The sequence below is a fragment of the Elephantulus edwardii genome, unplaced genomic scaffold (genome assembly GCF_000299155.1).
Source record: "Elephantulus edwardii isolate Elephantulus edwardi_28Jun2011 unplaced genomic scaffold, EleEdw1.0 scaffold00006, whole genome shotgun sequence".
Lineage (NCBI taxonomy): Eukaryota > Metazoa > Chordata > Mammalia > Macroscelidea > Macroscelididae > Elephantulus > Elephantulus edwardii.
In genome coordinates, this window is record NW_006399756.1 from 11454725 (window position 1) to 11466396 (window position 11672).

Here is an 11672-nt window from a genome sequence, read left to right on the forward strand (position 1 = left end):
ATCCCGGGCTACGCTCATCTTCCTGACCCCTGACTCCCTCAGTCCACACTCACCTGATCCACCTCACCTGACACCCACCCCACCTGGACCCCACCCCACCTGGACCCCACCCCACCTGATCCACCTCACCTGATCTCACCACTTGACCCCCCCATCCTACCTGACCCCCACCCCACCTGAGCCACAATCCACCTATCTGTCTGCAGCACAACAGCCCGCCCTTCCAGCGCTGCCCCTGCAGAGCAATGCCCCGTCCTGCGGTGCTGGCGCCGGTGCTGGCCCACCTCATTTTGCCATGGGATGGACACGGAGCCTGTGGAGAACTTGGAGTAGAAGTCGTCGTCTGTGTGGTCCAGGTTGACGCCCTTGACGGTGGAGAACTGCTCAATGTCCAGCACGTCCTTACAATACACGGCTCGGGGCTGTGGCCAGGACAGAGGCAGAGGGCTCAGTCACAGAGTGCCCAGGCCAGGCTCCTGCAGGGCTGACGCACAGCTCTGATGGGGACAGAGGAGATGTGGGCCGGGAGCTACCCGTGCTGAAACCTGAGCTGACCTCTCAGACCACTAAGGGCACCCCCAGCCAAGATGCAACAGGAACTCACGGTGTCCACACTCCCTGTCTTGTTATCACTCCTTTCCATGATCCACAGGTCACCCCATCATCACAACAGGCTGCAGAAAACACCCCTTCAAAGCTCACACTCCTGGGGAACCCCACCCAGAGTGGCACAGAGTGAGGCACTCCTGCTAACGGAAAGGCTGGTGGTTTGAATCCACCCAGCATCTTGAGGGGAGAGAGCTGGTGCTGTCTGCTCCCAGGAAACCCCATGGACTGTTCTGTCACCAGCGTCAACATGAGTCAAAGCTGACTGGACGGCATCTAATGACAGCAAAGCCCATCCAATCAGGCAATGTTTCCAGTCACTTCTGTGGACTGGTCATCACTGAGGCCCCTGGTCCACTCCTCCACAGAGAGTATCTGTGCCCAGTACCTCAAGGCCAAGGGTAAGTGGGGGCCTCTGCCTTGTGGACACCTGGGGTCCTCTAGAAAGAGGCCCTCCCGGCCCCTCTCTTCAGTGTTACAGGGTTGTGAGGGGTAGAGGTTAGCGCCAGTCTCAGCAGCCACAGAGCTGGGCTGAATTCCAGCTCCAGTGAGGTTTAGGAATTAGGGGAGAGTCACACAGTTGCTCTGGGCCTCAGTTTCCCCACCTGAGAAATGGGGGTGACAACAGCACCCACCCTTTAGCAATGGCTACCGCTATCATGGTGGCGAGTAGCCTGCGTCTCGCCTGTCCACTCGGGGCTGCTGGCTCTCTGCCGGGGCTCACAGAGGGAAGTGGACCAGGCTTTGACCCAGTTACACCCAGCACAGTGGAACCACCTCAGGAGGCGGCACTGCAGTTCCTGGGGTGCAGACCGGCTTTCCCACAGACCTTGGCGTGAAGATGAAAACACGCCTGCTGGTGATGTGCCCTGATTCACCAGCCTGCTACACACGAGCTTCAGGTGCGTTCTAGAACCTGGTCAGTCACGGCAGCCCAGGCTGGGCCCTGGGTCCCCATTTCTGAATGTTTCCCAGATGGCGCCAACAGGCCGCCTCTGTCAAGTTTACCGAGGGGTTCAGTCTGCTGCATTCAAAGAGTGCTTATGTTCACAGAGGCCCTTCCTCCCCCAGAAAGCAGTCCCAGGTCACCCCTGCAGCAATGACGCTGGTGCTGGTCAGAGAGGGGCAGGCGTGAAAGTGCAGGACAGTGGACCCAGCAGGGCCTGTGTCTCTTCACACTTTCTGTTCTCACCTGTGGGACCAGGGACCCTCACCTATGGGGGTCCCCAGAGCCCCAAGGACCAACTCGTTTATGGTCAGATCTGAGGGAGGGAATGAGAGACTCTAAGGTATGGTCTTTGCCAATCCCTGAGGTGTAAACATTTCCGTGACGGCTGACACGGTTGATTTCAAGTGGCCCAGTGGCAGAGCAGGAGAGTGAGCATCAATTCTCCGAGCCAGGCCGTGCCAGACGCTTGTGCTGTCCTGGCCTCCACAGCCCTCCTGGCCTGGACCAAGTTTGTGAGAGCTTGAAGGAAGAGGGGCACAGAACCGATGACTTGAGTTCACACAGTCCAGCTCCTCATGGACAGCACCCCCCTGCCCCCCTTACAAGGACACTTGAGACCAATACCATGTGCTGAGTCTGTCCTGCTGGCCCTGTGTGGCCCCTTCAAGCCTGTACTCCAGGGACACTGAGGGGACTGCCAGTAGCAAGTGGGACTTAACTGGATTCCTGCCCCACATGCTAACCTGGGGAGCTCAGCTCTGGGGAAAGAGTGACCCTGATAGTGGAGCTGGGACCGCGTCCTGGGCCTCACCCCGCCCACAGCACCGGGCCCAGAGCCTAGCGCATCCAGCCTCGAGTTAGCTGATGGACAGAGGGACAGTCCTGAAGAAGGTCTGCTGGTTGAGCCCTGCGTGACTGTACACCCTCACGCCGGCTCCTGGTCACGATGGGGCAGGAGGGGGGCTACTCACGTCGGGAACGAAGGGAGGGTCCAGCATTCCGGCTTCTAAGCGCTTGAAGTTCATGTTTCTGAAGAAGGGGTGTCTCTTTACCTCGGCAGCCCCCTCTTCCTGGCAGCCCAGTCTCTGCTTGGCATCTTTGGTGAGCAGCTGTGTGAGAGAAAAGGTGTGAGGCCTGCAGTCAACCCTGCAAGAGGGTTCGAGGCCCAGAGGAACATGGCATGATTGGGGTCACCTTCTGCTCACAGGTCTCTGCCCCTGAGTCCACCCAGCTGTCCTTCTTCTGTATGAAACAATGCATGTGCCACCCTTGGGTGCCAGCCCTGCTACGGCCACATTTCCAGGATGTCCTGTGTACCCGTGTCACCTGTTCACAGCATGGACAGCCACCTAGATCTCCCAGGGAGCATCTGTTTCTCTCATGAATGGACGCTGGCCCAGCTCGGTGGGCATCCATCCAGGTTTGTGGATGGAGATGCAACAGAGGGTCATTCCCACTCATTACTCAGCTAACAAGTACATGGAGAGCCCTGGTGGCACCAAGCTGCTGACTTAAAGGTCAGCGGTTCAAGCCCAGCATCAGCAGGTACTCAGGAGAAGGGAGTGGTGGTCTTCTCCAGCAGATTCCCAGCCCCAGCATCACACAGACAGTTCTCCTGTCTGGTAGGGCTGGTGTGTGTTGGAACTCACTGGACGGGAGTAGTTGCTTTTAAAAGTACTTATTGGTGGAGAAGCTCTGGTAGCACACTGGCTAAGTGCTTGGTTGCGAACCAAAAGGCTGGTGGTTCGAACCCACACAGCAGCTCCACGTAAGCCAGCCCTGGCAATACACTCCAGTCATGGAGCACGCACTCACTCATGACCCTCACGTCAGAACAGACTCACTGCTGATGCTCCAGCAGGTTCTCAGAGGCTGTAAACTGCATGGGAAGAGACTGGCTATCTTTTAAACTCAAACTGTATCTGGTAGATTTGAACTGCCTACCTTTGGGTTGGCAGTGCAGCTCCCTCTCCACTAGGCGACTAGGCTGGGCAGGCCCACTCAGCCACAGAGGGTTGATATGAGTCAGAGCTGAAGCATGAGCAGCAAACAACAGTCACGTGGTGCAAACCAGAGGCTGCCCCCCACGGAGCTGTCAGGGCTGTGGGTGCATCCATTCAGGGGCCGCTGTCCCATGAGGGCAGCCCAGACGTGGCAGAATAGGGTCAGAGGAATGCAAGCTGGCTCCAGCCTCACCGGGCAGGTGTTGGGGGCCAAGAAGAATGGCAATCGTGAGAACAGCAAGAGCAGGGCGTGCGGTGCATGTTCTGGGGGCACCACATCTTTGAGTCTGCCCCCCAAAACAGTTGTGGAGTGCCTGTCAGTGTGGAGGGGACAGGGAGGAGATGCGGAGGTCCCTGGGGCCAGGTCAGGAGGCGGCTGTGGGACGGTCAAGGCAGAAGGGTGTCCTCATGGGAGGAAACAGAGATGGACAATGGGGAAATGAAAGCAGAGGAGTGGGCAGGCAGACACTGACAGGAGGAAGGACAGGCCAGTAGCCACAGGGCTTGGCTGCCGCTGTACCCCAGGTCTGAGGGTCATGTGCCTCTTCCCCCACCCCCTGAGCACCACAGTCACAGACAGCTGCTTGTCTACCAAGTGTGGGCTATCAGACTAGAACTGCGAGGGCTGTCAGACTAGAACTGGGGTGCGAGGGCTGTCAGACTAGAACTGGGGTGCGAGGGCTATCAGACTAGAACTGCGAGGGCTGCAGCTGGTGGGGCTGTGTCTCCAGCCTTCGGTTTGGCAGCTAAGTGTTTAACCACTGCACCACCTCGTCTCCCCGGGCAGACATCAGATCACATCTCCGGAAACGGCTCAGAAGTGAGTCTGGTCACTCGTGAAGGCACCTTTCAGCCCGCAGCCATCTAGGCAGAACTAAAGCAAATGGGGTTACCACTGTAACAGGTGACACCCCAGGGCAGGGAGCTGGGAGCTAGGAGCTGGCCGGCCCCAGGCAGGAGGGTCCTCAGGGCCCTGGCTCCAGTGTTCCAGGAGAAGACAGGATGCAAGGTCTTTAAATAAAATCTCCCAGTTTTTCTGTGTTGGCTGAACAAACACCCATGGAGTGCTGCCTGTTTGCAAACTTGGCAGCATATCCACAGTGAAGTGACACCCACACCAGAAGCAGGCAGAGGGATGGTGTGAGCTATGAGTGGAGGGGTAGGGCTGCTGGCTTCCTGGAGGAGGCAGCACTCAGACCAGGGCCGAAGGGGGGAGGAGAGGCACTGAGATGGGACTCTGCAGGGGTGGGACCCAGCAGCAGAGGGATCCAGGAAGGTAGGGCTTGGCGTCTGGGCTGGGGACTGGACCCAGGGGTCAGGATAGTCAAGTGTACAGATTTCTCAGCTCCGGTCAGGGAGAGGAGGCCGCGTGGCTGTCAAGGTGGAAGAAGGGGCCAGGCGGAGCTGACCGACTTCCCTGTGTGGGGAGTGGTCTTCCTAAGCCTTCTTAAACAGCAAGCAAAACCCAAAAGACCAAACCTGCTGCCAAACTCAACTGCGACTCACAGCACCTTACAGGACTGGGCAGAACTGCCCGGCTGGGCTTCCTCCCAGGCTGTAGACGTCATGGAAGCAGACGCCAACCTCTGCCCTCAGGAGCTGGTTGGCTTGAACCATCAAGCTGCTTTAACCACTGCGTCAGGACTCCTTCAAATCAGCCTAGAGTTGGGGAATCGGCTTGTGGCCTTGGAGATCTCTTAACAGAAGACATCTGTCCTGAGCTAGAGCCGGAGAAGAAGGGCCTGGACCAGAGAAGAGGGCCTAGAGAAGGCCCAGCCGCTGACTTCCCTACGTGGCCACCAGGGGCCAGCAGAGGGCCAGCAGCGCCTGGTCCTGGAGGGAGCAGGAGCCACTGGGGGGGGGACACAGCCGGAGAAGGGGCGGGCTGCTGGGGGGTGTCCTCTCAGCAGGTTCCCTGTCCCATTGGGGTCTCTCAAGACCAGCTACTCTGCACTCTTGACCTTGACCTGAAGTCATCTGGTGGTGCTCTTCCCACAAAGCGACATAACCAAGTGTGTGCTGGGCCCCCTGGATTTCACAAGTCCTCAAGCCCCACAGTCACCTTCAGCTGACCTTTGCTGCCTGGTTCCGCCTGTTCCCACCAAGCTTGGCCTGTGGTCACTGGGTTTCTGGCCATGGGCATGTGGTTTGGGGTGTGTCTGTACCCTTTCTTCAGGGTCTTACAGGCTGTAACACAGTCACACTTCCTTTTCTGTTGGGAAGGGTCCCCTCATAGCTGTGACATGAGACAGACTGGGAGGGAGAAGTGGGGACCACAGGGTGAAGGGCTGCAGGCAGGGACCCTCGGCCCCAGCAAAGCCCCTTGGCTTCTCTGGAAGCAGCTTAGCTCCTGAAATCACCTCCAGGGGCCGCTTTTCCGAAAGCCCAGCCCGTTTCTCATGCACATGAAGGACCCAGCCCATGACCTCTGTGGTTCACACAGGTGGGAGCAGGGCCCCTTTCCCAGGTGACCCCTCCCTCTGCTGCCCCAGCTCCAGCCAGCCAGTGGGAGAAAAGCCTGTGTTTCCTGTCTGCATGTGGCCTTGGTGGAAGGCAACAGCCTGCCAAGGGGGTGTCAGCCCCACTGTGGTTGGCACCAGGTGAGAGGTGGTGTGAGGAGGCCTGAGATCCGGCAGGAATGGGGAGCAGCCCTCTCCCCAAAAAGCCGCTGCTTGCCTTCCTAAAGACAGAGTCTACAGGCTGGGCTGGTCCTGGCTTGGGGCACCCGGGAGCATGATGCTGTGGTTGGGTGGGGACTTGGGGATCCCCACTCTCATGGCTTCTGCCATCCCCTCTATCTGGCTTCCCAAGCCCCAGATCGGCCTGTCTGCCCTGCCCATGGCCGGGTCACACCTCACTATGCACCGATGCTGCCATCTAGAACAGCAGACGGAAGGCTTGGTTATGAGATGTTCGAAGCCTGTGACAATGTCACATGCACACCAGCAGCCCCTGACCCCTGACCGCAAGCCACAGCTTGGGACCCTGGGACCCCAGAGGTCCATGGTCAAGGGCAGGGTTTTGTCTCAAGGCCCTTCAGGATCAGCATGGATCAAACCTGATCAAGAGACTCCCTCAACTGAACTTGCTGGACAGGGAAGGCCTGTCACTGTTCACCTCCTCCCCTTGTGTCATGGCCTCCTGGCTTCTCAGCCATCAACCGGGCTGGCTCCCAGAAGGCCGTGATGACCGCTCTGCCCACACACGGCACACGTTCACCCCTCTGGCTTGGTGTGGACACTCAGCCTGGACTCACCATCTTGCAGATGGACCGCGCCTCCTCGGAGAACTTGTGGGAATAGGCCTCCTCGGTCTCCAGGACCCGGCGGTCAACCTCCTCCCGCTTCACCTTCTCTTTGCGGCCGCGGAAGGGTGACTGGCCCTCAATCATTTCGTAGATGAGGCAGCCCAGCCCCCAGTAGTCAGGGCTCAGGCCGTACCTCTGGTTGTTCAGGACCTCGGGCGCTGGACAGGGGAAGGTAGCAGAATGGTTAGCACGCTGGAGACAGGACGGACCCTGGGCAAGGGGGCTCCTCCCTGCGACTGGGCACTCTTCCTGGGATGCAGACCCGGGATGACAGTCTCAAGCAGGGTGGGGCGGGAGCCCAAGCTAGATCCCTCCATAGTGTCACATTCAGTGACAGAGCCAGCAGCAAGCATACCGCTCCCCCTCCGAGCCCATCCCCAAGAGGCTGCCCACCAGCCCAGTGGACCTCTGCTTCCACATGGTCTCTCTGAACACTGCTGTGTCCAGATGGAGCCCCTGACCATGGCGGGAGCCCTGGCTTTGAAACACAGGCTGGTGGGGGCCTGAGGGCTGCAAAGAGCTCTGTCCAGTCATATCCTGGGTCTCTAGGCCTTTGCTCCAGGCTCCCATCAAGCTGGCCAGTGTGAGACCACCACTCTCATTCTGATCATCAGAGTGCAAAGATGGGGACCCCCACCTGGCACTCACCCATGTAGCCAACGGTGCCCACCCGGCCACGGATCAGGTCTCCCTCGGGCACCTTCACGGCCAGACCCAGGTCGGAGATCCGGATGTGGCCTGAGGGGAGAGCAGTGTTAGTGGGTGCTCGGCCTGCTTTGGCACAGACCTGCTGTGTGACCGTGGGCCGGGCACTTGGCCTCTCTGAACCTGGGGCATTTCACTGGCTGCTCTGTGCCTTCTCAGGGTGACCTTGAGTCCTTCAGGGGCCAGGTGTCAGAGGGCGTGGGCAAGTCACGACTTTTTAAGAGTGAAGCATGAAGGCCCAGGGGGATGACTGGCCAGCCCGCCTCGTAAAGCGCCCTAATGGGCTTCCTGGAAGGCTGAGGTCACAGAGTTTAAATCTTGGCCTCACTCTGGGATTGCTTCATGGGAAGAATGTGAGATCCTCCTGACATTTTGCAACAATCTGCTTCAGGGGAAAACATGATAAAGCCATTTGGGAAGCCTGCTGGTTCGAGGGGAGGGTTCTTCCCTTTGGAAGCAAGAAGGCAAAGGTCTGGGCCAGGTCTGCTGGGGCCTCGAGGGGTGGAGCTAGAGTTCTCAGTCCAGAACTGACCCAGAGAGCTGAGCAGGTACCATGCTGAGCTGGGGGTCACACCACCTCTGACCCTTTCGCTCCCTGCCTGTGGGCACCAGGGTCCCCACCAGCCTGGCCCTCAGCAAGGCCCAGGTCCACCAGCTCATGCTGGGCTGGAAGTAATTCCTGACCTGAACGTCCCTGACAAAGGTGGCAGGGGGGAAGAGAAAGGCAGGACAAAATATGAGACGGCCATGCCGGACTGTTCTGGACCCGTGGGGAACAGGTTTCCTGTAGCTCTGGGGTTTACCTGGGCCTTCCCCACATGGGAGCATTCTACACAACCTTTCTCAGCTCACCAATAATCTGCCTGCCTCCTCCCCTTCCCTCCACCTGGGGCTGCCTGGCATCTGAGATGTGGGTGGATAGGAGATCTGGCCACTGATATTGCTGGCAATCCTGGTAGACTGGCTTTTCTCTGAGGCTCAGCTTTGCCATCTGTAAAATGGGCACAGTGAATGCAGCTCTGCCTCTGGGAGCATGAAGATCTAGCGAGATGGAATATGTGCAAACTATTGTCCAGGGGTGAAGGCTAAAGGGTGGTGAGGGGTTGTGGCCCCCATCCTCTATGGTAGACAATGACCACAAACACACACCAATGCCTAACACTTGGGTAAGTGGCCACAGCTGGAAAAAGAAATTGCAAACTATTTTACGGGGAGTTTCAGCACCATTCTCCATCCTCTGGAGGCGGCAGGGCAAGGCCCATGACTCCACCTCTCAAACATGAAAGATGAGATGCAGAGAAGAGGCTTCAAACCTAAGTGACTTGCCTATTATTTCTGACATTATGGACTCCTTCTGAAGCTGAAACACACTGTCCTGCCACTCAGGCCCACTGTCTAGGACTGAGGAAGGGGAATGCGACCTTCTCCCTCTACCTGCCCACCTTTCCCATGACCCAGGTCAGTGCCAGCTAAGACAGCCTCTTGCGCTTCCTGTCCCATGAGAGCCTCAGGGGCCCTTGTGCTCCATGGGTTGCAAAGACGGCCTCAGTTATACAGCAGAAAAAGAGCTGTAATAACTGCCTCATTTACAGAGTAGGAAAAGCCCCTCCCGAGGGCCTCCTGACTTACCGTAATCGTCCAACAGGATGTTTTCAGGTTTCAAGTCTCTGAAAGGGAAAGATACGCAGCATATGAATGTGACATTCTGGACAGCAAGTGCACTGGGTCTAGGGTGACCACCATGGGCCAACCAGGTTTGAGTTGTTAGGTGCTGTCGAGTACCACCCTACGAACAACAGATCTGAACCCTGTCCTATCCTGTGCCTCCTCACCATCTGACACACTTGAGCCAATGCCACAGGATCAATCCATCTTGTTGGGGGGGGGTCTTCCTCTCTTTTGCTGACCTTCTGCCCTTCCAAGCATGATATCCTTTTCCAAGGAATAGCCTCTCCTCGCCACATGTCCAGCATGTGGGAGGTGAAGCTATACCATCCTTGACTCCGAGGAGTACGTCCCTGCACCTTTTCCTCGATTGGGGTATTTCCTTCCCACCTCTTGGCTGAGGCTGCCTGATCTCTCTCCAGGTAACACAGGCCTGAGCTAGAGTTTCTCCTTCTAGCAATTTAATAAACTGAAGAACTGATGCCTCTGAGTTGTGGTGCTGGAGAAGAGTCTTGAACATACCGTGGAACGCTGAGAAAACAAACAGGTCTGTCTTGGAGAGGGTGAAACCAAGTCTCTCTTTGGAGGCTAGCATTTTGAAGCTCCGTTTCCATACTTTGGGTACGTGGCCAGGAGGGATCGCTCCTTGGAGAAGGACATCATACTTGGAAGGGTCAAGGGACAGCGCAGGAGAGGAAGACCCCAGATGAGATGGATTGACACAGTAACTAGGGTAATGGGTAGGTGTGTCAGAGTCAGTGAGACTGGCTCAGGACAGGGCAGGCTTCAGAGCTATTGTACATAGGATCGCTATGAGTCACAGGACACTCAATGACACATGACAAAAACAACAACAAAAGCAGTCTTCCCACCCTTCAGAGTAACTGGGAAGGTAAAGCCCAGTCTTGGACCAATGGCTGACAACTGGCTGCTAAGCAGAGATTCAAACTCGTCCAGTGATTCCATGGCTTAGAGATCTGCTTCCATACAGATCACAGCAGGGAAATCCTGTGAGGCAATTCCTTGTTCCATATGGGGCTGCCACGTGTTGGAATTGATGTGACAACAGGTTTAGGGCTCGGGTTTTGGCACAGTCCACACACAGGTGGCCCCCAGGGCAGGGGGAATGTCTATTTCTTTCTTTGGGACTAGGAAGACCTCACAATCTCACGAGGCCTTCGATGGGCTTGGGAATGAAACACCAGCTGCAAAATGAGAGGCAGAGGGAAGAGGGACAGAGAATGGTAAAGGGAGGGGATGACAATCCCAGGAGGAAAACAACCCATTTGGCATAGGAGGGCCAGAAGACTGGCACCCCCAGCTCCAGCTGTAGCCCAGGGAAGAGACAAGGGATGCTCATCCTGTCCTCATGGTTCCTTCCCTGCGTGTGATGACACGAGTAAGGGAACTTCTCGCTCCCAGACTGGGGAGCAGGGTGGGAGGCAGGAGAAGAGTCTGGCTTTGCTAGTAAAAGTCTTCTCCACAGAGAAGAACAGCTGGAAGATGGTCTGTGAGACTCTGAAAGCCACTGGGCCATCGAGCCCACGGCATGTGGACAGAGGCTCCACCCAGTTCTCAACCAAGTGACTTTGTGCATTTAACTGATGGCAGCTGTCCTCCTCGGGAGTGGTTAACATGCCCAAACCCAGTGGGGCACCCTCACAACGTGATAATTGGTGTTTGTGTGCAGTTATTTATTACAAAATACTTCTGTTGTTATTTAAATGGCATTCCTTTGATGTGCTTACCAATTCCAAATAAGGACAACAGTCATCGGCTCAACAAGCCAGTGGCCACCCGGCTGGAAGGACAGCTCACTAGTGGGCACTGGACAGGGCCCAGGGCCTTGGGGAGGCCACGGCCTGTGGTCAGTGCCAGGAGGAGGCCGCGTGGGCAGGTCCTCATCAGAAGAGGATTTGGGAGTGGAAAGACCTTAACATTTTTTTTAACAGCAATCAAGTGGAGGACTCTTTTCTCAACCCTTATGGGGAAATCTGCTAACTTTCTTTTCACTTGAATGAAAACAAAGCAAAAACACAACTGGGGAGGCGGGGAGGCATTAGGGGAGAGGAGATGTCATCAAGACCATTCCTTGTTTTCAGAACCTTCTTGAATAGTGAGCTCTGCTAAGGAGAGCAAAGGTCTCTGGAGCAGAGGTCTTCAAGCTGGAGTCCAAGTTCTTCAATCTGGAGGCCCAGGTCTTCAAGTTGGAGGTCCCAGTCTTCAAATTGGAGGCTGAGGTCTTCAGTGTGGAAGTCTAGGTCTTCAATCTGGAGGCCGAGGTCTTCAGTCTGGTGGCCCAGGTCTTGAATCTGTAGGCCGAGGTCTTCAATGTATGAGCCCAGGTCTTCTATCAGGAGGCTCAGGTCTTCAATCTGGCGGCCCAGGTCTTCAGTCTGGAGGCTGAGGTCTTCAAGCTGGAAGCTGAGGTCTTCAA

General features: G+C 56.7%; 1 protein-coding gene across 1 annotated transcript in view; it reads right to left on the reverse strand.

Moving 5' to 3' along the window:
• GRK5 (G protein-coupled receptor kinase 5) overlaps positions 1 to 11672 on the reverse strand; it is a 126729-nt gene that overhangs the window by 1693 nt on the left and 113364 nt on the right. Inside the window, exons 9-13 of the mRNA XM_006879900.1 lie at positions 9200 to 9237; positions 7514 to 7603; positions 6815 to 7023; positions 2527 to 2664; positions 285 to 422 (exon numbers count right to left, since the gene is read on the reverse strand). Of these exons, the coding sequence (XP_006879962.1) occupies positions 285 to 422; positions 2527 to 2664; positions 6815 to 7023; positions 7514 to 7603; positions 9200 to 9237 (613 nt within the window). The remainder of the gene's footprint in view (positions 1 to 284; positions 423 to 2526; positions 2665 to 6814; positions 7024 to 7513; positions 7604 to 9199; positions 9238 to 11672) is intronic.